This window comes from Leuciscus leuciscus (assembly GCF_965113295.1).
Source record: "Leuciscus leuciscus genome assembly, chromosome: 2".
NCBI lineage: Eukaryota > Metazoa > Chordata > Actinopteri > Cypriniformes > Leuciscidae > Leuciscus > Leuciscus leuciscus.
The window spans coordinates 1,585,202-1,606,124 of record NC_138726.1 but is presented as its reverse complement, the minus strand read 5'-3'; the positions used below and the strand labels follow the sequence as shown (position 1 = coordinate 1,606,124).

The 20,923-nt window shown below is 43.7% G+C and overlaps 1 protein-coding gene across 1 annotated transcript; it reads left to right on the top strand.

The window, feature by feature from the left end:
• The first annotated feature begins 15,160 nt into the window (after nt 1-15,160).
• LOC309492142 (uncharacterized protein) lies at nt 15,161-20,923 on the top strand. The gene is made up of 7 exons (XM_082160998.1): nt 15,161-16,009; nt 16,479-16,650; nt 16,752-17,284; nt 17,603-17,888; nt 18,471-18,538; nt 18,679-18,722; nt 20,110-20,923. The coding sequence occupies exons 1-7, from the start codon at nt 15,809-15,811 to the stop codon at nt 20,198-20,200; spliced, it is 1,395 nt and encodes a 464-aa protein (XP_082017124.1). The 5' UTR covers nt 15,161-15,808; the 3' UTR covers nt 20,201-20,923.

The following is a 20,923-nucleotide window of genomic DNA, read 5'->3' as shown; positions in this document are numbered from 1 at the left end:
GTTGGCTTTTTTTCACAGGGGGTTGGAGTGTTAATTGTGTTTGCTGGTCGTGGGTATATTTCCTGTTTTGAGTGTGAACGGTGTCAGATTCAAAAAATTATTAATTTCAAAATGTAAACTAGCCTACTTGAATTTGTCAGTGTATATAAGGTTCATTATATAAGTATTTCACAATTTAGTGCAGTATTTTAATAACATGACTGGAGCCAAAGAGTTCTGTACTATCTTAATAAGGCTGTATCTGTTAACATTATAACATCGAGGGCAGTCACACACTTTTCAGCTAGAAACCTGGTGAAAAATATTCCCACAGAGTGATTTTTAAGTACTTTTTGACAGTGGTGTACTAATGGCAACAAAGCAAAAAAAAGAAGAATATTTTGCTGGAGTAAAACTGTAAAGCCCGTTTCACGTGCGTATTTTTTTCCGTACCCATGTTAACAGGTTAGAGCTTTCACACTGCATGCGGATACACATGTTTCGTGGTGTAATGGGAGATTTTTGATTTTCATTACTTACTTTCATTTTCATTAACATACACTAGATTGACTACTATGTGTGTTGCTGACTATGTGATATAATGATTGATGTGGAACTTCTGTGAGGCAGGAGAAAGAGGGGGAGAGCTTTGAAGGCTGAAGCCCTGACCCCTAAGGTCAAAGGGCTGTCCAATTTAGGACTTGCAGGCAGTAAGTTAAGCTAAACTAAAGTTCAGTATAATAGGATCACTGGTGGTGTCTTATCCATCTCTGGAGTTTAAAGAACCTTGGAAGATAACAATAACAGAGTATAAAGACTGGCCTGCCCCTCCCTCCTTGTCGCACTTGTTCCACAGACTGTACTTGTGACTTCTGTGTGGCAACTGGGCCTCTTGCAAGAATAAATTACTTTTTAATGATCATTTGATTCCAGACTGTCTCTTACGCCAAAGATGATTGTTTAGTGAATTAAACTGCCACAACAGTGGTCAAAATGAACACAGATTGACCTGAAAATGTAGTAATTTCACCATAAATGCATTTAATTATATAACATGTAGTAATCTCACCATAAATGCATTTAATTAAATACTACTGTTTTTCACAGTCATCTTTTTACTTTAAGACCGGGGTAAATCAAGGAAAACTACAATTAACTTCAACAAGGCAACTTCATGAACCACACTCGTCTCATTCGTGGAGGTGGAAAAACAAGTTCTTTGTGACATGCAAGATTTATTGTATAAAGATTTAAATTCTGCAAAAGAAAGGGTATGAGTCGGCTGTTTTTGTCAATTTTAAGTTTTAATTAAACATTTATGCGATTTTAATATAAGTGCATGGTTAAATATTTTACCACTTGCTTGAGCAACTTAATATATAATTATATAGAAGTAATGCATTGAATAATACGTTGTTTCAATTGTGTTTAAACGTGAATACTTCTATTAAAGAGTGTATATGTGTACAAAGAGAATTGCAATGCTGACAAAAAACGGGTTTTTTTAAATAAAAGTTGCTGATAACTTCTGGATTTGAAATACAAATAGTGAGTATGTGTTTGTGGTACAGCCGCGGATCAGTTACACGCACTGCAAACGCAGCATGTGTGAAAGCACTATAGCGCGTGCTGCTCCTGCAAAAGATTCTGGTCAAAACAGCATTTACTCTCTTTTTTTTTATTTTCCTGTTATCACTGTAAAGTTGCTTTTGAAACGGTCTGTATTGTATAAAGTGCTATACAAATAAAGGTGACTAAACTTTTGTTTAAATTGATAACAAGTATCATTGATTATGGTCATCTTTTCAAAAATCTTTATACAGTCTGCATTACCATCTTGAATCTAAGCCCAAACTGTTATTCTCCGCTTCTTCTTTTTTTTTTTCTCCATTGCTAACACGCATCGGTCAAAACTGAAGCCACAGTCAAAACTCTTCTCTCAGTCAGCGAAACAGAAGTCTGTGAGGACTAAACAGTGAAAACATTTTCATTTCATTTAATGACAGCATCTTCCAAAATCCATAAACCCTAAAAATCCCTATATTAGTGCAGCACATTTGTCAAATGTTAACACACTACTTTCCAAAACAGAATGACAGCACATTTTGTGCATTTCTGCAGTATAATCTTGAAATATATAGAAAACCGTAGCAGTAAAATATTTACAATGAACAATCATTCCAAACACTTTGCAATTTCAGCTGAAAGCCTACTCAAACTGTTCTGTTTTAGTCTTGTCTTCTTCTACTTCCACTTTTTTCCGTCCTTGGTACTATTTTTCGAGGGAACCATTTTCTCTTAGCACACAAAACCAAACTGATCACACTAGTCACTCTTTCAAAACCTCATGCTTATCTCTTGCACTCGATCCTGCTCTGTGTTCACAAATTGCAAATTATGTCTCACGCACACAATAGGTGTTAGTGAGGTCAGCAGAGGGTGTTTACCCTGTGGTCTGTCTCTTGTGGACCATGTGTTCCACACACAGAGCTTCAGAAGCTCAGAGCAGCTCTTGCTTTGGTGGTCAGCAGAAGGGAAAGGCTTTCTCCAGAGGTTGGCACACTGGATAGTGGATGCCAAGGCTTTGGCTTACCAGTCCCAAGGCGAGCCGAGCCCCCTCGGGGTTAGGGCTCACTCCACTCAGGGTTTTGCCGCCTCCTGGGCGTTGGCGTGCGGAGCATTTCTGGCAGACATCTGCATAGCTGCGGGTTGGCCAACACCCAACACATTCGCAAGATTCTGCAATCTCAGAGTGGAGCCGGTCTCTTCCTGTGTGTTGAGTACGAACAGGTAATGTACGGGAAGACTGGCTCGGTCTCTTGCTTGCGGCCCCATAACAGGGGTTACAATCGCCTACTTGCTCTTCAGGTGAGTTCCCCTCTTGGCGAACCCTGATTGAGTTCCTCCAGTATCCTTCGGCAATCATGTCTGGCCGGTCAGCCGGACTAGATGTCCATATGATGTGATTCCCGCTCTGTAATCCCATATCTGTATTGTCAACATTGCGGTTTCCCTGTTGATAACCCGTGTCTTTCCCTGGGCCGTTCCGTTCTGCTCTGTGTCTGTGCCGTAGAAGCTCCTCTCTGGCTAGGTAGGATCTACCACAGAGACCTTCCGTATGTAACACTGCCCCACGGGTCAGTCCATATGTGTAATTCCACACGTTACCTCCCTTCAGGCAAGGTGTGGTGTCCCTAGCGTTCCCCTCCTTTGGGATTGGGCACGCTTCCCCAGAGTTTTGGTCATGGCTGAAAAACAATGGGAATTGAGTTCCGAAGCACTCTTCCCTGGGGTAGGAACAGCAGCTTTGACCACCCCCAGAGTAAACCCTGTCCTTCCATCCCTCCTGGTGTGGAGGATCACTCTGGCTTACATGGGGCGCTGGGTAGGCTACGGCATTGTGAACGCAGTTTTCTAACTCGGTACGCGCCAGCTTGCCAGCATCTGCATCTCACACTCAAAACACAGTTCAGTGGCTTTGGGGCTTTCCAGTGGCTTTGACTGACTGAATGGGAACGTCTAGGCTACTAATGTAACCCCTGTTCCCTGAAGGATGGAACGGAGACGTTACATCCTCCTTCCACAACCCTGAACCATAGCTGAATGGCCGAGCTCTTGTTTCGGCTCCACACCAAAACATGAATGAAGTGAGTAATGCCAGTCCTATTTATACGCGTATGTTCGGGTAGGTGTGACGAGGCATGCACATCTCACTGGCCAATGTTCATTGGCTTGTTTTGTTGCCACTTGAAGGTGATTGGGCTCCCAGGTGAGACCCCAATACGCCAGTGTCGACGTAACGTCTCCGTTTCCTCCTTCAGGGAACGGGGGTTACATTAGTAACCTAGACGTTTGCATTCATCAGTTTCTGTTTTCCTTTGTTCAGTTTTCCCGCTTTGTTGTCTTGGTCACTAATATGATTTGCCATTACGCTCAGCTGTTGTCATTAATCACCTCGTCTGCCTGTGTATTTAAGTTTCTGTGTTTTCCAGTTGTCCGTTCTTGTTTGTTTGCCTGCCTGCCTTCTGTTTGAGATAACTTTAGAGTTATTTTAAGACTGTTTGTACCTGAATCATCATCTTCGTGTGTATTCTTGCTACGAATTGTGACAACTGTTTGCAAAGACAAGGAAAAAAAACTAATTGCAGAATTTCTGATTGATTCTTGTTACACATGCGTTTATGTGTTTGTTACAGTTTTTTGGTACAGATTTTACAAGGTTTGAAACTCTGAGTATAAAAATCCAAACTGATCCATGCACAATGCTGTATTTTAATCATTTTGTCTTCCTTCACATGTATCTCTGATTTAAATATAGCAGAATTAAATATAGCATAAATTCATTGTTAAATCTGTACAGATCATTTTTTTTTTACTTCTAGCAGCAAATTCACTTTTTTGCATTATAACTTAAAATCAGATGGTTAGAGTCCTTATACTTAAACTGCCCTGCAAAGGCAAAAGACCTTAACTCGCTAGAATGTGAAACTGAGAAAAATGACTTTAAAGTTTCTGTTTTGTCCAGACAAAAGTATTATAGGTAGGACTCCCAAAATTTGACAACTATGGCGCTTTTCCACTGCATGGTTCGGTACGGCTCGGTTTGGTACGGCACACTTTGGCGCTTTTCCACTGCATGGTACGGTACGGCTCGGTTCGGTACGGCACGCTTTGGCGCTTTTCCACTGCATGGTACGGTACGGCTCGGTTCGGTACGGCACGCTTTGGCGCTTTTCCACTGCATGGTACGGTACGGTACGGTACGGTACGGTACGGTACGGTACGGCTCGGTTCGGTACGGCTCACTTATGACGCATTTCCACTGCATGGTACGGTACGGCTCGCTTCGGCTCGCTTTAAATGGTACCACCTCTGTTGAGGTTCCAAGCGTACCGTACCGATACTAAAATGTGACGTGAAAACACTGCAGATCACTGATTGGTCAGACAGAATCATCTCTACCAGCGTCATTGTATTTATGACACGAGACACTAAACCCGCTAGATTTAAATAGCCAGTAGACAACAGCCAACGCTGTAGCTCTTGTTTTAAAAGTACTTGTTTTGAAAGAGTATAAACTTCAAAAAAAGAAATGGCTGAATCGTGGTCAGTGGACGAGGTGCAGACTTTGATTGCCGAGGAGCGGATGGGGCAACACAGAATGAAAAATTTGCATTAATATGATGATGTCATGGCAGTAGAGACGGCAACTATAACGATCAGTCCCACCCACTTTGAAGCGGTACTAACTGCAGTGGAAAAGCAACCGAGCTAAAGCGAACCGAACCGTGCCGCACCGAGCCGAGTCGTACCACACAGTGGAAAAGCGAAGCGAGCCGAACCGTTCCGCGCCGAGTCGAACCGTACCGAGCCGAACCGAGCCGTACCATGCAGTGGAAAAGCGCCACTAGTTGCTATAATGAAGAAATGTTTGTATGCAAAAAATCTTGAGCTCAAAATTGACCTTTGACCCTTGTTTGGCAGTTACTGTACTCTGCCTTTGTATCATATGCCAAAAATAAGGAGTCGTGCAAAGGCAAAAGGCAGTAACTGACATAATCTATATTTGCTTGCTGTTACCCATACTTACATCCATTATAAGAACACCTAACCAAGGTCTAGTCATCATGGTATGTTTTTTTAATTATATAGAAGACCTTTGGTTGTTCCTATTTAGTGCTATAATGATCAGGATAGTGCGGCAACACTAACAAAGTTAAACAGTATGACAGATAAGTTACTTTGTAGTACAGTATGTACAGTATGAATAAATGCAAGAAATATTTTCACAATAAAGATCATTTAATTATAATTGAATACAAATGTTTTTAAAATAAATTACAGAGGAGCCGTAATTTATCAATTTGCAACAATAATATTTCATATTCTTTAGGCGTGTTTAGGCCTTTATTTTGAAATAGCAATAAACATGAAAAATCTTGAAAGATTGGTAGAAACCTCAGTTTGTTTTCATACCAAGAGTTAAAAAAATAACACCAATTAAATTTTATTTTAAAAAAAAGTCTGATTTTTTAAAATATATATAAACAAAAATATGATGGATTCTCGATTTGTGATGCGGCTGCCAGCTATAAAGCACATATATGCTCTTTTTATGCGTTTATTAGAGGTTGAATTCAAATCATATAGGCCAAACCACCCATACTACTTCTGAATAGGATGTCTACTTCATAAATTGTATGAAAATTATGGAAATACTTGGTTCAGATCACTCAAAACATATATGAAAATGGAGGCGCCGTTATATGGTCAGTAAGGAAGCTTGGCTGTCCATCTAGTGAAAAAGTTTGGTACTGCGCCCAAATAAAAATCTTACTGAAAGCTAATTTTTTGAGATATCAACCTAAAATTTGGAACACAACTTGTCCATAGGTCTATTACAAAGCATTCTTGAATTACAACCATTTAAGTTTGGATAGTGATTTTCATGTCTATGCGAAAAAAGGGAGGGGAGGGGTGGGGGGTGGTGACAGTTAAAGGGTTAAGGGCCACCAAACTGCTCAAGATGCACAGTCAACGAACGAACTCGACTTGGATTACTGCTTTTTAATTCTGAGATAATATAGACAGAGTCAACCGAAAAAAAGTTGGAATTACTTTTACCATTTAGGTTAGCCTACTTTGTACGAACGTTAGCGATAACTAGCTTAGTGCTATATGGATTTGTGTACGATCTGACATGAACACCTGCAAGAAGGAAATATGGCTCAAACACGTATGGATTGTTGTGGATACAGCAGATGACGTGCATTGCTATGGATTATGGATTATGGATCTTCCATGGATTATATCGGATTGCATGGAAAGGTAGGATGCCTGTGTATTTAATAATTGGTTCTCTTACGAGAGGTCTCTCGTACTGCGTAAGATATCTTACGCTAGGGGAAAATCCTTTTCCGTGAGATATTGAAGCCAAAAAATTATCCTTAATTTTTAATAATGCAAAACGCGTTGCGGAACGCGAGGCAGCTCGCGCGCTTATTGGCTGCTCTGCGGCAACTGCAGCAGCCTATCGAGCGAGGCCTGGCGTGACGCCAGACCCAATCAGGGTGCTTCGCGCCCGCTGCGTCACGTCCCGCCGAAACGGGCGTGGTCTAGGCCTATAAAAACCGCTCGCAGGCAGCTATTATCTGATTTTTCATCCTTCAAGCGAAGCACACGCATCGCTGGAGCTGGAGAAGAAGCCGCGCCGTCTGAGAGAGAGCACCTTCAGCGGGACGAGTCACTGAAGTCGCTGGCCACGTCGCCTTCCTTGCCTTCCTGCTGCGCTTTCCGCCGTTATATCCTTTTCTCTGCTACTGTGTTTATGTATGTGTGTGTGCTCGCCGCCGCGACACACACTCTCATTGCCTAAAAGAGCTGGCCGTCTTTTTGAAGACGCCCCTTTTCCTGAGGATCACGCAGCTCTCGCGCTCGCTGACGGCGACTGCCCTCACTGCGAGCTAGTTACTGCCTATGGTGACTCTGAGGACTCACCTGGCATCCTTCTCCGAGACTGCTCATCCGCCGCCTCTGTCAGTTCCCTGAAAGGCGACTGCAGATGTGCATTTTGCAGCCAACGAGCGCGTTGTACAACCCGCTCGCCTGCACCCAAACACCGTTTCTATGGTTTCCGTGCGTCACTGGCGTAAGGAGAAAAGAGAGTGTTTCTGGTCCCGCCGCGGACGGACTGACCTCCATTTTCTCGTACATTTCTCATTCCCCTCTGAAGTTCGGGCGACTGGAAATGTCAGTATTGCAGTGAGCAAGCCTGTTGTAATACACGCATGCCTGCAAACAAACGCCAGCACGTTGACGCTCTCTGATAATACTCGCGCTAACTGAGTTACAATGTGTCTCCCCCTGTGGCCCAGTGGCAGACTCTCAGGTTTTTGCGTGCGAGAGACCCGCGTTCGATCCCGGGTCTACCGGCAGATAAAATTATGCCGTCAATGCTCGCTCTGTCAGTTCCCTGAAAAGGCGACTGCAGAAGTGTATTTTGCAGCCAATGAGCGCGTTGTACAACCCGTTCGCCTGCACCCAAACACCGTTTCTATGGTGTTCCGTGCGTCACTGGCGTAAGGAGAAAAGAGAGTTTTCTGGTCCCGCTGCGGACGGACCGACCTCCATTTCCTATACATTTCTCATTCCCCTCTGAAATTCAGGCGACTGGAAATGTCAATATTGCAGTGAACAAGCCTGTTGTAATGCACGCAGGCCTGCAATAAACGCCAGCATGTTGACGCTCTCTGTTTCTATGGCAACTTCTCGCTCGTTCAGTTCCAGTAAATGTGACTGTTCCAGTGTATTCTGCAGTAAACAAGTCGGCGACGCAGCACGCTTGCCTGCACACAAACGCCGCTTTTACGGCTACCCAGATAAATCCCATAAGTGAGAATTTTCTGGTGTCCCGGCCACGGCCGATGGTGTTTTATGTGTAGAAAGAATGCCCACTGCCCAGTGCCCATCTCTACACACAAGCACAGCCCGTCACACAGGGCTCGCGCACATAAATCGACTCAGATCGATTGCGCATCAAACGTGGTAAATGTGCCCACTACCCAGTGCCCACAAACACTACGTTATGCATGTCTCACGTTTTCTGTAAAAACGAAACCAACGTGCATTCGCTTCACTCAAGCGATCAATGCTTTCGGTGTGGTAAATGTGCCCGCTATCCCGCGCCCACATCCATGCACAGGCATGACAGTTCCTACGGGACTCGCCCAGCCCTCCCCCTCTCGGTTGACCGCCGCAGAGGAGTCGAGCACGGGTAATCTGCCCGCTGTTATCAGCGCGCCCCTGCCTCAAATGTCACGAGCGCGACGCTTGTGTTACAGCACACCGAAGCCTCTCCATCGCTGAGCGAACGGAGCACGCTTCGTATTCAACCCCTAGCTATTCATGCAGATGCATGGGCAAAGCTGCCTGGGGTTTCGAAGTGGGTGCTAAACATTATAAAAAGAGGCTATTCGCTGCAGTTTCGCCGACGCCCTCGCCTCTATACGGCGCGCGTCGAGACCACGGTAAAACAGAAGTAGCACATTTACTTCGAGCCGAAGTGGCGAAACTATTGAACAAAGGGGCCATAGAGCCTCTCTCTCAAGTTCAGAGCGAAGGAGGGCTATACAGCAGATACTTCCTGGTACCGAAAAAAGACGGGGGTCTCAGACCCATACTAGATCTAAGGCAACTGAACAGAGTGCTTGTGAAGCGACGGTTCAGGATGCTCACAACCAGACAAATCCTCGCGCAGGTTCGCCAAGGAGATTGGTTTGTGTCAATAGATCTGAAAGACGCGTATTTTCAAATACAGATAGCGTCACGTCACAGGCGATATTTGAGATTCGCCTTCGAGGGCCAGGCATATCAGTACACAGTCCTGCCGTTCGGCTTATCCCTGGCACCCCGTACATTTACGAAGTGCATGGATGCGGCGCTCGCACCCCTCAGAACGAGAGGCGTGCGAGTACTGAACCATTTGGACGATTGGCTGATTCTAGCGCAATCTCGCGCAGTGCTCATAGAACACACGACCGTTTTACTCGATCACCTCGAGAATTTGGGTCTCATTGTCAATTAGGCGAAGAGCTCTCTGTCACCCAGTCAGAAGATATCTTTCCTGGGCACAGAGTTGGACTCGCTGTCCATGATAGCGCGACTAATGCCACAGCGCGCGGTCGACATTCAACGCACAGCGAACTCGTTCCGCTGCGGCGCGTCTGTCCCGCTCAAGAGATTTCAGAAGATGCTGGGTCTCATGGCCGCAGCATCATCAGTACTCCAGCTGGGCCTGCTCCGCATGCGCCCGCTGCAGTTTTGGCTGAAAGCACGAGTCCCACGCCTAGCGTGGGCATCCGGTTTGATTCGCCTCAAGGTCAATCAGAAGTGCGTCACAGCTCTGAAACCTTGGAGAGCAAACGACTGGTACCAGTCAGGTGTGCGCCTGGGGACTTCCTCGAGGGTGAAAGTGGTGTCCACGGACGCGTCCACCTCGGGATGGGGAGCGCTGCTCGAGGGCAGACCGTTCTTCGGCCAGTGGTCGGAACGGGAGAGGCTCCTGCACATAAACTGCCTCGAAATGCTGGCAGTAGTCAACGTTTTTGTCCCCAAATAAAAGGACGCCACGTCCTGGTCCGCTCGGACAACGTGTCTGTGGTGTCCTACATAAATCGCCAGGGCGGCCTCAGGTCTAGGAACCTGTACAGGCTAGCAGAACGCCTCCTGGTATGGGCTCAGCGCAACCTGCGCTCGCTCAGAGCAGCGCACGTGCCTGGGATCCTGAATATAGGACCAGACAGACTGTCCAGGAACAATGTTCCGGCAGCGAATGGTCTTTACACCCACAGACAGTCCAACTGCTGTGGAAGAAATTCGGCAGAGCGGAAGTAGACCTGTTCGCGTCTCAAGAAAACGCTCACTGTCCGGAATTTTTCTCCAAGAGCAGGGACGCGCTGGCTCATGTGTGGCCCCGCCGCCCGCTTTATGCTTTTCCCCCCGTCTCTCTCCTGCCTCAGGTGATAGAACGGATCAGGGAAGAAGGATGCTCAGTACTGCTGGTGGCACCGTTCTGGGAAAACCAACCTTGGTTCCCAGTCGTGATGCAGTTAGCAAGCACTGTCCCGTGGCCAGTACCAGTGAGGAGAGACCTCCTCTCTCAGGCCCACGGCTCGATCTGGCATCCTCACCCGGAATTGTGGTCCCTTCATGTCTGGGCCATCAACGGGTACATGTTGGACTCCCTAAAGGAGTATTAAACACGATCACGCAGGCTAGAGCTCCGTCTACGAGACGGCTCTACTCCTCGAAATGGTCAGTGTTTTCGGGCTGGTGCACAGCCCGTGACGTGTCACCTACAGACTGTGGAGTGACGGAGGTGCTTTCCTTCCTACAAGAGCTGTTGGATAAGGGCAGGGCCCCTTCCACGCTCAAAGTTTATGTGGCGGCTATAGCAGCGTTCTCAGGAACAACGCTTGGTCAGTCAATAGGAAGGAACGAATTGGTCATCCGCTTCCTTAGAGGAGCTAAGAGACTGAATCCTCCCAGACCCCCCTAGATGTCACCTTGTCTACGGCAGTTCATTGGAACGAATGTCTTTAAGGCGACATCTAGTGTATATATCTATGCACCAGTCTGCGTACACGTCAGATCAGATCACTTGGACATGGCTGTGTATAAGTGGTAATAACGATATAAATACTGTTCGTTTTCTCACACAAACCGCTCGTTTCGTGTCTTAGGCCATCAATGTGTACTTACATTGGGGAATTGTTTAATTTGGACGACGGCGAGTTGTTTTAATTTGGACTCTGTGCATGCTGTTTGAGACAGTGACCATAGACCTGCATTATATGACTGACAGACAAGAACGGTTTGACCTAAAAATATCAAAATTGAAACTACTGCGGAAAAAAGACACCTACATCTTGGATGCCCTTGAGGTAAGCTAAAACATACCAAAAATTAATTTCAAAGTGAACTATCCCTTTAAGGCCTATTTATACTTCTGCGTCGGAGCCTCTACGCTGTAGGCAACGCGTTGGTTTTAATTTATACTTCTGCGTCGTTGTCCGCGTTGATGCGCAATTACTCCATCTAGGTCAGTCAGAAACCTTGGTGTGGTAATTGATGATCAATTAAACTTCACAGACCACATTGCTAGAACTGCCCGGTCATGTAGATTCGCCTTGTACAACATTAGTAGGATCAGGCCCTTCCTATCAGAACATGCTACTCAACTCCTTGTCCAAGCGCTTGTTTTATCCAAACTTGACTATTGTAACACTCTCCTGGCTGGTCTTCCAGCTTGCACAGTCAAACCTCTGCAACTGATCCAGAACGCCGCAGCTAGAGTGGTCTTTAACAAGCCGAAAAGGGCACACGTCACTCATCTGCTCACAAAATTACACTGGTTGCCAGTTGCCGCTCGCATCAAATTCAAGTCACTGACGTTTGCCTACAGAACAACCACTGGTTCTGCTCCCTTTTACTTTAACTCACTACTTCAGACTTACGTGCCATCCAGGAACTTGCGCTCTGCAAGTGAACGACGTCTTGTGGTGCCATCTCAAAGAGGCACAAAATCTCTTTCTCGGACCTTTACCATGACTGTTCCCTGCTGGTGGAATGATCTGCCTAACTCAACCAGAGCTGCTGAGTCCGTAGCCACTTTCAAGAAACGGCTGAAGACGCTTCTTTTTCGACAGCACTTGATCTAGTAATACTAACACTTTCTCTACTACTCTATTCTATTCTGTTCTATAAAAAAGAAAAAAAAAAACTGCGTTGGATTAAACTGAGAGGGGTCACAGCACTTGCATATTGTTGTCCTACTGTTAGTTTAACTGCTTCTATTGTTCTCATTTGTAAGTCGCTTTGGATAAAAGCGTCTGCTAAATGAATAAATGTAAATGTAAATGTACTCATGCAGAGGGACCATGTGAAACCCGAGGGAGGGGTTCTAGCAGGCCAATCACAGCGCTTGCGTCTGCGTAGAATTGGCGCGTTGTTTCATTTTTGGAGAGGTGCGCGTCAGGGTACGCGCACTAAACACAGCCTACGACGATGCTACGGCGTAAGTTCGACGCAGAAGTATAAATAGGCCTTTACGTGACACAGATTCAATTTAGCTAGCTCTGGGCTGTCACTGACATTGATAGATCTGAACCATCGCCCTGAACGAAAATAACAACATTTATGACAACCTATTAGCTTGCATACCATCTAAGTATGGCTTGTTCACCTTGCTTTGTTTCTGATTGCATACTTGGAGCAGTTTGTCTGGCCAAAGATGTGTCGTGTGTATGTTACGTGGTTTGGTGACAATTAAAGAGCTGCAAACTTTGACAGTATGACAAAGCCAGAGTACAGTAACATCACAGCGGCACCGTAACATCTCTCTTGATGCCTGGCTAAACAAAGTCAGAACACCTTAACTAAGCTTCAGCGTGCTGGAACAAAGGCAAAGAGCCATAACAACTGTTACGGCGTTCTGCTGTGGTTTCTCGTATGGTTTTGGAAGTTACGGTTGTCTTGTCATAGCTCTTTATTTTCTCATTAAAACAATCAAATTGACTCACAATATTTATTCACATGATTCTCAAATACCACAAAAATGACACTAACTCATTTTTGACCAAACATGATGTTACGGCGTTTTGCCTAACACATTCTCACTCCCAACTCGTCACATATGGACGCTTGGCCAGGACCCCTTGGCGTCACTTTTCAACGATCTGGGTATACCTTTAGCGTCAATTTTCAACGTGCAGGGTAGTCCGATAGACTTCTATAGAACTCTGAACTGGAGCCTGCGGCGTTGAAATTTGACGTTTTGGGTAAGCATAACGCAGCCCGTTGTCTGCGATGAATGGGTCGAGACTACAATAAATACAAAATTAAAAGGAATAATCTACAGTAAATGATCTATGCCAGGTTCTAGTCAAATGGCAGCCCCCAGATTATCTTTATCTGGCCCTCCAACTAGTTTGTGATGTTCAAAACCTCTCGCAATCTGATATCAAAGTGCCCTCTGCGCAAAGGTTTAGCGCGTTCATAGGCAACTGCATTCAGCGGTGAGTTTAACAACGCATATGGTGAGCAACTGCATTCAGCGATGAGTTTAACAACGCTCATTGTGGTGAGCAACAGCATTCAGCGATGAGTTTAACAACGCTCATTGTGGTGAGCAACAGCATTCAGCGGTGAGTTTAACAACGCTCATTGTGGTGAGCAACAGCATTCAGCGGTGAGTTTAACAACGCTCATTGTGGTGAGCAACTGCATTCAGCGGTGAGTTTAACAACGCTCATTGTGGTGAGCAACTGCATTCAGCGGTGAGTTTAACAACGCTCATTGTGGTGAGCAACAGCATTCAGCGGTGAGTTTAACAACGCTCATTGTGGTGAGCAACAGCATTCAGCGGTGAGTTTAACAACGCTCATTGTGGTGAGCAACTGCATTCAGCGGTGAGTTTAACAACGCACATGGTGAGCAACAGCATTCAGCGGTGAGTTTAACAACGCTCATTGTGGTGAGCAACAGCATTCAGCGGTGAGTTTAACAACGCTCATTGTGGTGAGCAACAGCATTCAGCGGTGAGTTTAACAACGCTCATTGTGGTGAGCAACTGCATTCAGCGGTGAGTTTAACAACGCATATGGTGAGCAACAGCATTCAGCGGTGAGTTTAACAACGCTCATTGTGGTGAGCAACCGCATTCAGCGGTGAGTTTAACAACGCATATTGGTGAGCAACAGCATTCAGCGGTGAGTTTAACAACGCATATGGTGAGCAACCGCATTCAGCGGTGAGTTTAACAACGCACATGGTGAGCAACAGCATTCAGCGGTGAGTTTAACAACGCAGGTATAACGGCATTCAGAGGTGAGTTTAACCAAAACAACGCTCAACTGCAGGTAAAACGGCATTCAGAGGTGAGTTTAACAACACTCCATGGCGCGTTCAAGTAAGCATTTAAGCGTTTTCTTGCCATAGGTAACGTTAAGTGACACTGTCTGCTTTAACTAGAGCATGCTGGATAACGTATTTTTATCGGAGGTTGTTTGTTGATGTTAATAAATATAATATGCTACGATTGTGTTCAATTAATCAAAGTTTTGTTTATTTATTTATTTATATTTATTAAATCCTCTTAATTAATAACGCTGACGTCACTGTATGGGGCGATCCCAAGGTCCATTGCGATTTTCCACTCGGTAAGTAGAAGAGTTAATTAATAGAGATGGATACTATTCTTAAATGTACACATCAAAAACTTTTGAATCAGGACAATAAGTTGTGTTTAGAACCTTTAGACGTGTAAGGTGGCAATTTTTTCTTATGACGGTAAATGATATTGAAGATAACTGATAATGAAGACATTATTAAAAGTAAAACATATAGCTTGCTACACCAAATGTGCAGGCTAGCAAAGTTAGCTAATCAAATACTGAAAGTTAATTTTTGTCGCATATAATCATGCAAGGTGCAATTATAGGGGAATGTAAGATTTCCAGTATTACATTGGCCCACAATTATTATCCAACATTATAAATGTTCAGATGAAGAACGGTGTTGCCAGATTGGTTTGTTTTACAGCCCAGTAATTGTTTAAAATCCACACAAAATTATATAATAAACACCCAAATAAATCTATAATAAACAAATTAATACAGATTAATTCATAACTACAACCTTGTGGCTCATCACAAGTTTTCAATATGAAATAAAACAATTAATGTGTATAATTAATGTAATAAGTATAACTTATTGACTGATTCATATATATATATATGGGTATATATATTTAAAAGTTCTGCTGTGGCTTTGGCTTTTTTTGGCGAAATAGAGCAAAACTTACATTATTAATTTTTTTGGTCTAAAATGTAATTAACAATATTAACTTCTTGTTTATTGAACTGTATAAAATCAATACACTCTAGCCCATTCTGGCAACACAGATGAAGAGAATACTGGTGTAAAATGTTCAAATCTGTTGTTGTTTTTTCCTTTAGGTCCTTCAAATTTGGCAGCTTCAATTTCATTTTATTCTAACCCCACACCACATATACATACACACACACACACACATACACACACACACACACACACACACACACACACACACACACACACACACACACACACAAACAAAGGCACTTTTAAGAGCCACGTCCGTCTTGTTAACCTGTACTCATCAGTCTCTCTCTCTCTCGCTCTCTCTCTCTCTCTCTCTCTATCTCTGTTTACACATATATATTTGTTTTATCTGTCCATCTCTTTGTTGTGAGTCTTTCTGTCTGTTTTTGTGTATATTTGGTGTCTAGTCATGACAAGGCCCAAATTCAGGCCCTGCCCTTCTTGCCAGACTCCCAATCAGGCAAGCAGGAAAACTTGCCATGTCTGTTTTGCAAGCCTGTCCACCAAAAAGAAAATTAAAGAAAAAGTGGTGTCACTGGATAGCCAATGGGGGAAATCTGTCCTTAAATGCAGAAATGCTGGGCGTATAATTGATTCTGCCCGTATTGCAGTAAGTAAAAGTATTAATATTTCACAAGTTAGTGTTACGTGAAGTGAAGTTGAAAGCCCGTGTTTTTCTCATACTGAATATCAGATAAGTACCAATGTGATCTGGCCTTTAAAAACATAGTCTTATTATTTAATACATAGAAGAATCCATCTTTACCTATAAATTGTGCTAAAGAGAAACAATAAGTTGTGTTCTCTGTCAAGTAAGTAAGTCATGATGGCAATGGCAGAAACTGCAGGAGTACCTCTGGCTTTATCTGAAACTGGCCATTGATTGTATACAGTTCATTATTCAGTAATGTTTCTTCTAAAATAATTATAATGAAACAGGTTACGACACATTTTCTTGCATTGTACTCCAACTCCATTAAATGTCCTTAAATTAAAATTGCTTTATACAGTATTGATGTTTAGAATAATTCAGTGGGTTTGTTTAACTAATGTGTTATTTCTGCTTTTGTTCATTTCAGGTGAGTAAACTTGAAGCTGTGGGATACAAGCCGATTTTATTTATTGGCAAGCCAGATAAAAGGGCTTCGAATAAATGGGTTGCAGAAATAATTACCCATCTGGACCCCACTCCTGTCACTAAAATTCTTTTGGAGAAGATGCGGAGGGCCTATGAATTTATCTTGACAAAATGTAAGTAATGTTTTGGTTTAGAAATTATGAATATTTAGAATACATCTATATTTCTTTGTTAATATGTACAGATTTTAAATGAAAGTAAATTTGTATTATAGCAACCTCCACAGCACAGCAACCAGAAAGTCAAACCGCGGAGGAGAGTCAAACCGCGGCGGCGGAGAGTCAAACCGCGGCGGCGGAGAGTCAAACCGCGGCGGAGGAGAGTCAAACCGCGGAGGAGAGTCAAACCGCGGAGGAGGAGAGTCAAACCGCGGCGGCGGAGAGTCAAACTGCGGAGGAGAGTCAAACCGCGGCGGAGGAGAGTCAAACCGCGGAGGAGAGTCAAACCGCGGCGGAGGAGAGTCAAACCGCGGAGGAGAGTCAAACCGCGGCGGAGGAGAGTCAAACCGCGGAGGAGAGTCAAACCGCGGCGGAGGAGAGTCAAACCGCGGAGGAGAGTCAAACCGCGGCGGAGGAGAGTCAAACCGCGGAGGAGAGTCAAACCGCGGCGGCGGAGAGTCAAACTGCGGAGGAGAGTCAAACCGCGGCGGAGGAGAGTCAAACCGCGGAGGAGAGTCAAACCGCGGCGGAGGAGAGTCAAACCGCGGCGGCGGAGAGTCAAACCGCGGAGGAGAGTCAAACCGCGGCGGCGGAGAGTCAAACCGCTGAGGAGAGTCAAACCGCGGAGGAGAGTCAAACCGCGGAGGAGAGTCAAACCGCGGAGGAGAGTCAAACCGCGGCGGAGGAGAGTCAAACCGCGGAGGAGAGTCAAACCGCGGAGGAGAGTCAAACCGCGGAGGAGAGTCAAACCGCGGAGGAGAGTCAAACCGCGGCGGAGGAGAGTCAAACCGCGGAGGAGAGTCAAACCGCGGAGGAGAGTCAAACCGCGGCGGCGGAGAGTCAAACCGCTGAGGAGAGTCAAACCGCTGAGGAGAGTCAAACCGCTGAGGAGAGTCAAACCGCGGAGGAGAGTCAAACCGTGACTCTCAAGGAGTCTGAGACAGTATTTGTTCTTGACCTTGTTCCTCTGTCTTCCCAACTCTCTCCAACCTCTCTCTTTCCTACTTCCTCTTCTACTTTTACAACTATTCTTCCTTCAGTTTCTTCGCCACCTCCACTGTCTTTGCGACAAATGAAAAGGACAAACACCTCTACCTCTTCACACTATTCTGCCTCTGTCTCTCATCCATCTGCCTCTTCCATTCCCACGTCTTTGAGTCCGGAGGGGCCACGTGTGAAGAACAGAAGAAAAGGTAACTTTTTGCATAGTACATACTTACTCTACACCAGTGGTTCTCAACTCCAGTCCTCGGGACCTGTTGCTCTGCACATTTTGTATGTCTCTCTTATCTGACACACTCAGTTCAGTTCAGTTCATGGAGTCTCTCTTAACGAGCTGATGATCTGATTCGGGTGTGTTAAATAAGGGAGACATACAAAATGTGCAGAGCAGCGGGTCCCGAGGACTGGAGTTGAGAACCACTGCTCTACACTGTTAATAAATTTGCTCCCAGTCACAGTTGACTTAATGTAAATTAGATTCATCGGCTTACCGAATCATTGGTAGCCAGTTCACAGTATCTAGTTATTTAGCTGTGGCCAATGTCCAAGGGCAGTGGTTAATGTCAATCCCTGACTTAAGCTAAGAGGACTTTGGGAAAACCAATCCTGTACTTTTTGCTTGATTGACATAAATTCAGGGACAAATTCACTTTGACATGAATGGAAAGGACTGCATATCGCCTCACATGTGAAATTATAAATATGGACTGATTCAGCTACAAAGCATGGCATTCATGGTTTAATAAGCTTTCCTTGTTTTTTCATTTTTTCAGGTTGCCGAAAATGTAGTAGGCAGAAGGTGTTCCTTTTTGATCGTATAACTGGGGAACGGATAAATGAGGTAAAATATGTTCTGTTAGGCTGCTTTCTTATCTCAATGACTGATTCTGACCTTTCAAGGATAATACAACAATATGTTATGCCCTATTCATTGATTGCTTAAACAGTTAGAATACTTATTACTTGTGTTTGTGTGTGTAGGGGAAAGCCGAATTGAGAGTCCACTGGTTGCCTTGCACTGTGTGGTAAGTTATGTTTTATTAATTATTTAATTCCATTGCAATGCAAATTAGTCCATTCCATGACTAATACAATGTAGGCAAAGTTCAACTGGTTTCTTGCAAGCAGCATGGATGTTCATGTCAGTGTTGTCTGTGGCAAGAGAAAACTCCCTGGTCCTGTAGTTGATCCCGTCAGTAAATCATCCTCTGAGGTAGTCTTTAGAGAAACTGGAGTGAGGTCGATTGTCAGTACTCAGAACATTTAGGACATGCATTCCGATGATGAAAAATGATGGAATAGTCTTCCGTGCATTCCAAATTCAGACACACTCTCTCAGTCCAGACTAAAGCTGCTTTGAAACAATATGTATTGTGAAAAGCGCTATACAAATAAATTTGAATTGAATTGAAATTTGAATTAAAGACAAATATCTCTGGATTGTCTTTAGTCTGGACTGAGAGAGTGTGTCCTAATTTGGAATGCTCGGAAGACTATTCCATAATTTTAAAGACAAATGGGAGAATGATCTACCTCCTTGTCTTCATTTAGAATATTCTATTTGTAATATCCTGGAATTTTGTGATTAACACAATGGATTATAGGTAATGAGGAGCTGCACCATTCAGTGCTTTCTGAGTAATTAATAGAATTCTAAAATTAGCTGACAGACAGCCAATGTATGGACAATAAAATGGTCCTGATGTGATCATGTTTTCTGTTTCTAGTAAGTACTCTAGCGGCTAGCTCTAGCTCTGAACTAGCTTATTTATTGAGCCTGCAGGACATCCACTCGGTAATGCATTACAAAAGTAGCAGTGATTCATGCACACATAAGGTAATTTTTCAGCATCTGAAACTCTTATGTGTCAAAAGTTAGTTTTTCTAAGATGGAGAATCCTGTTGTATGTGCTGGAAATGTTATTTTCAAAGGAACATAAGAACATCAAACATAAGATCTGTGTTCTAAACTGTTGTAGATGACATAACATTTTCCTCATCCCACTAATGACAACTTAATCCCTCAGTTTATCAGAAACATTTTGAAATCAGTAAATTTGGAAATACATGGCTTTCAATGTACAGGAACTGTGTGGAACATTGTGTAACTAGAGCTGCCAGACAATTGTAGTTTAGGAAAAAGTACCATATTTTCCTGTGAGATGCAATGTTGTATAAAAAAGTGCTAAATGAAAATACACCAATTAAGTCCAAGTACCTCAAATTTGTTATTAAGTAAATTGAGTACATGTACTCAGTTACATTACACCACTGGGCTTAACCAGAGTTAATGCTACTTTAACAAGCATCAATACATTTCAAGAAACTCTCTAAATTTAACCCAACAGTGATTATTATTATTTTTTTCCTCTGTGTTCTAATGAAATGTTGTGCACTTATGATATTTTACAGTGGCAAAACCTGGGATGACACATGGGAGCCTGCCAGTGAATTCCTACATGTTATGCCTAAGTCCCCAGATCCCAACCAGCTTTCAGCATGACAGCCTAGTCACCTGTACTCTCACTTGGAAGTTTATTTTTGAGGTTTTTTTTTTCTTTTTTTCTTGCTTTTGTTCATTAAAGTTTTTTGCACAATACCCAGTCTCTTTTTGTGTTTATTTTCTTAATGGTGTTAAAAAAAAAAAAAAAAAACTTTAGCATTTTTCATTAAATGAAAGCTTTAGCGTAAGTTCTGCCGGGAAGACTCAATTGTTACGTCACTTATTACCTTCTCATCTATCCAATCGTGTTCTAAAACTTGTAGTAAAAAAAATCTGTACTTACACATGTCTGAGTTCACAGATGCTGACGCCTACATTCACCTCCATCCTCCCCACCACCACCAGGATGGTCTCTCCCCATACCTCACAGGGGGTCGGCTGCGCCCCTGCCTTCGTCTTCAGGCAGGAAATGCAGAGGATTGCGAGCTACGCATGGGGCCAATGCCAAAGAACTTTATATCTCAATACTTGCTTGCTGGGCTGTTAATAAATGCATACTTGTTACGTTATTTTGCCTCCCGAGTCTTTCTGGTAGAACTGCACAATGTGTTCTTCAAAGGGAAGAAAATAATGTATTTTCTGGTGGCTCCTGGTTTGTTTGTTTTTTAATAAAGAAAAGAAAAATTAAAGTCTTTAAATAGTTTGGCATATCAATACATTTTGGGAAATTAGTACAAAGTGTGTGCAATCATCTTTAAATGTTACAGACGCATTTTATTTGAT

Bases quoted from the DNA above. Each gene is read 5' to 3' on its own strand.
- LOC309492142 (XM_082160998.1), top strand. From the start codon at position 15,809: ATGACAAGGCCCAAATTCAGGCCCTGCCCTTCTTGCCAGACTCCCAAT. The intron at 16,651-16,751 runs GTAAGTAATGTT...TTTGTATTATAG, and splicing joins TGAATTTATCTTGACAAAAT to CAACCTCCACAGCACAGCAA. The intron at 18,539-18,678 runs GTAAAATATGTT...TTGTGTGTGTAG, and splicing joins CTGGGGAACGGATAAATGAG to GGGAAAGCCGAATTGAGAGT.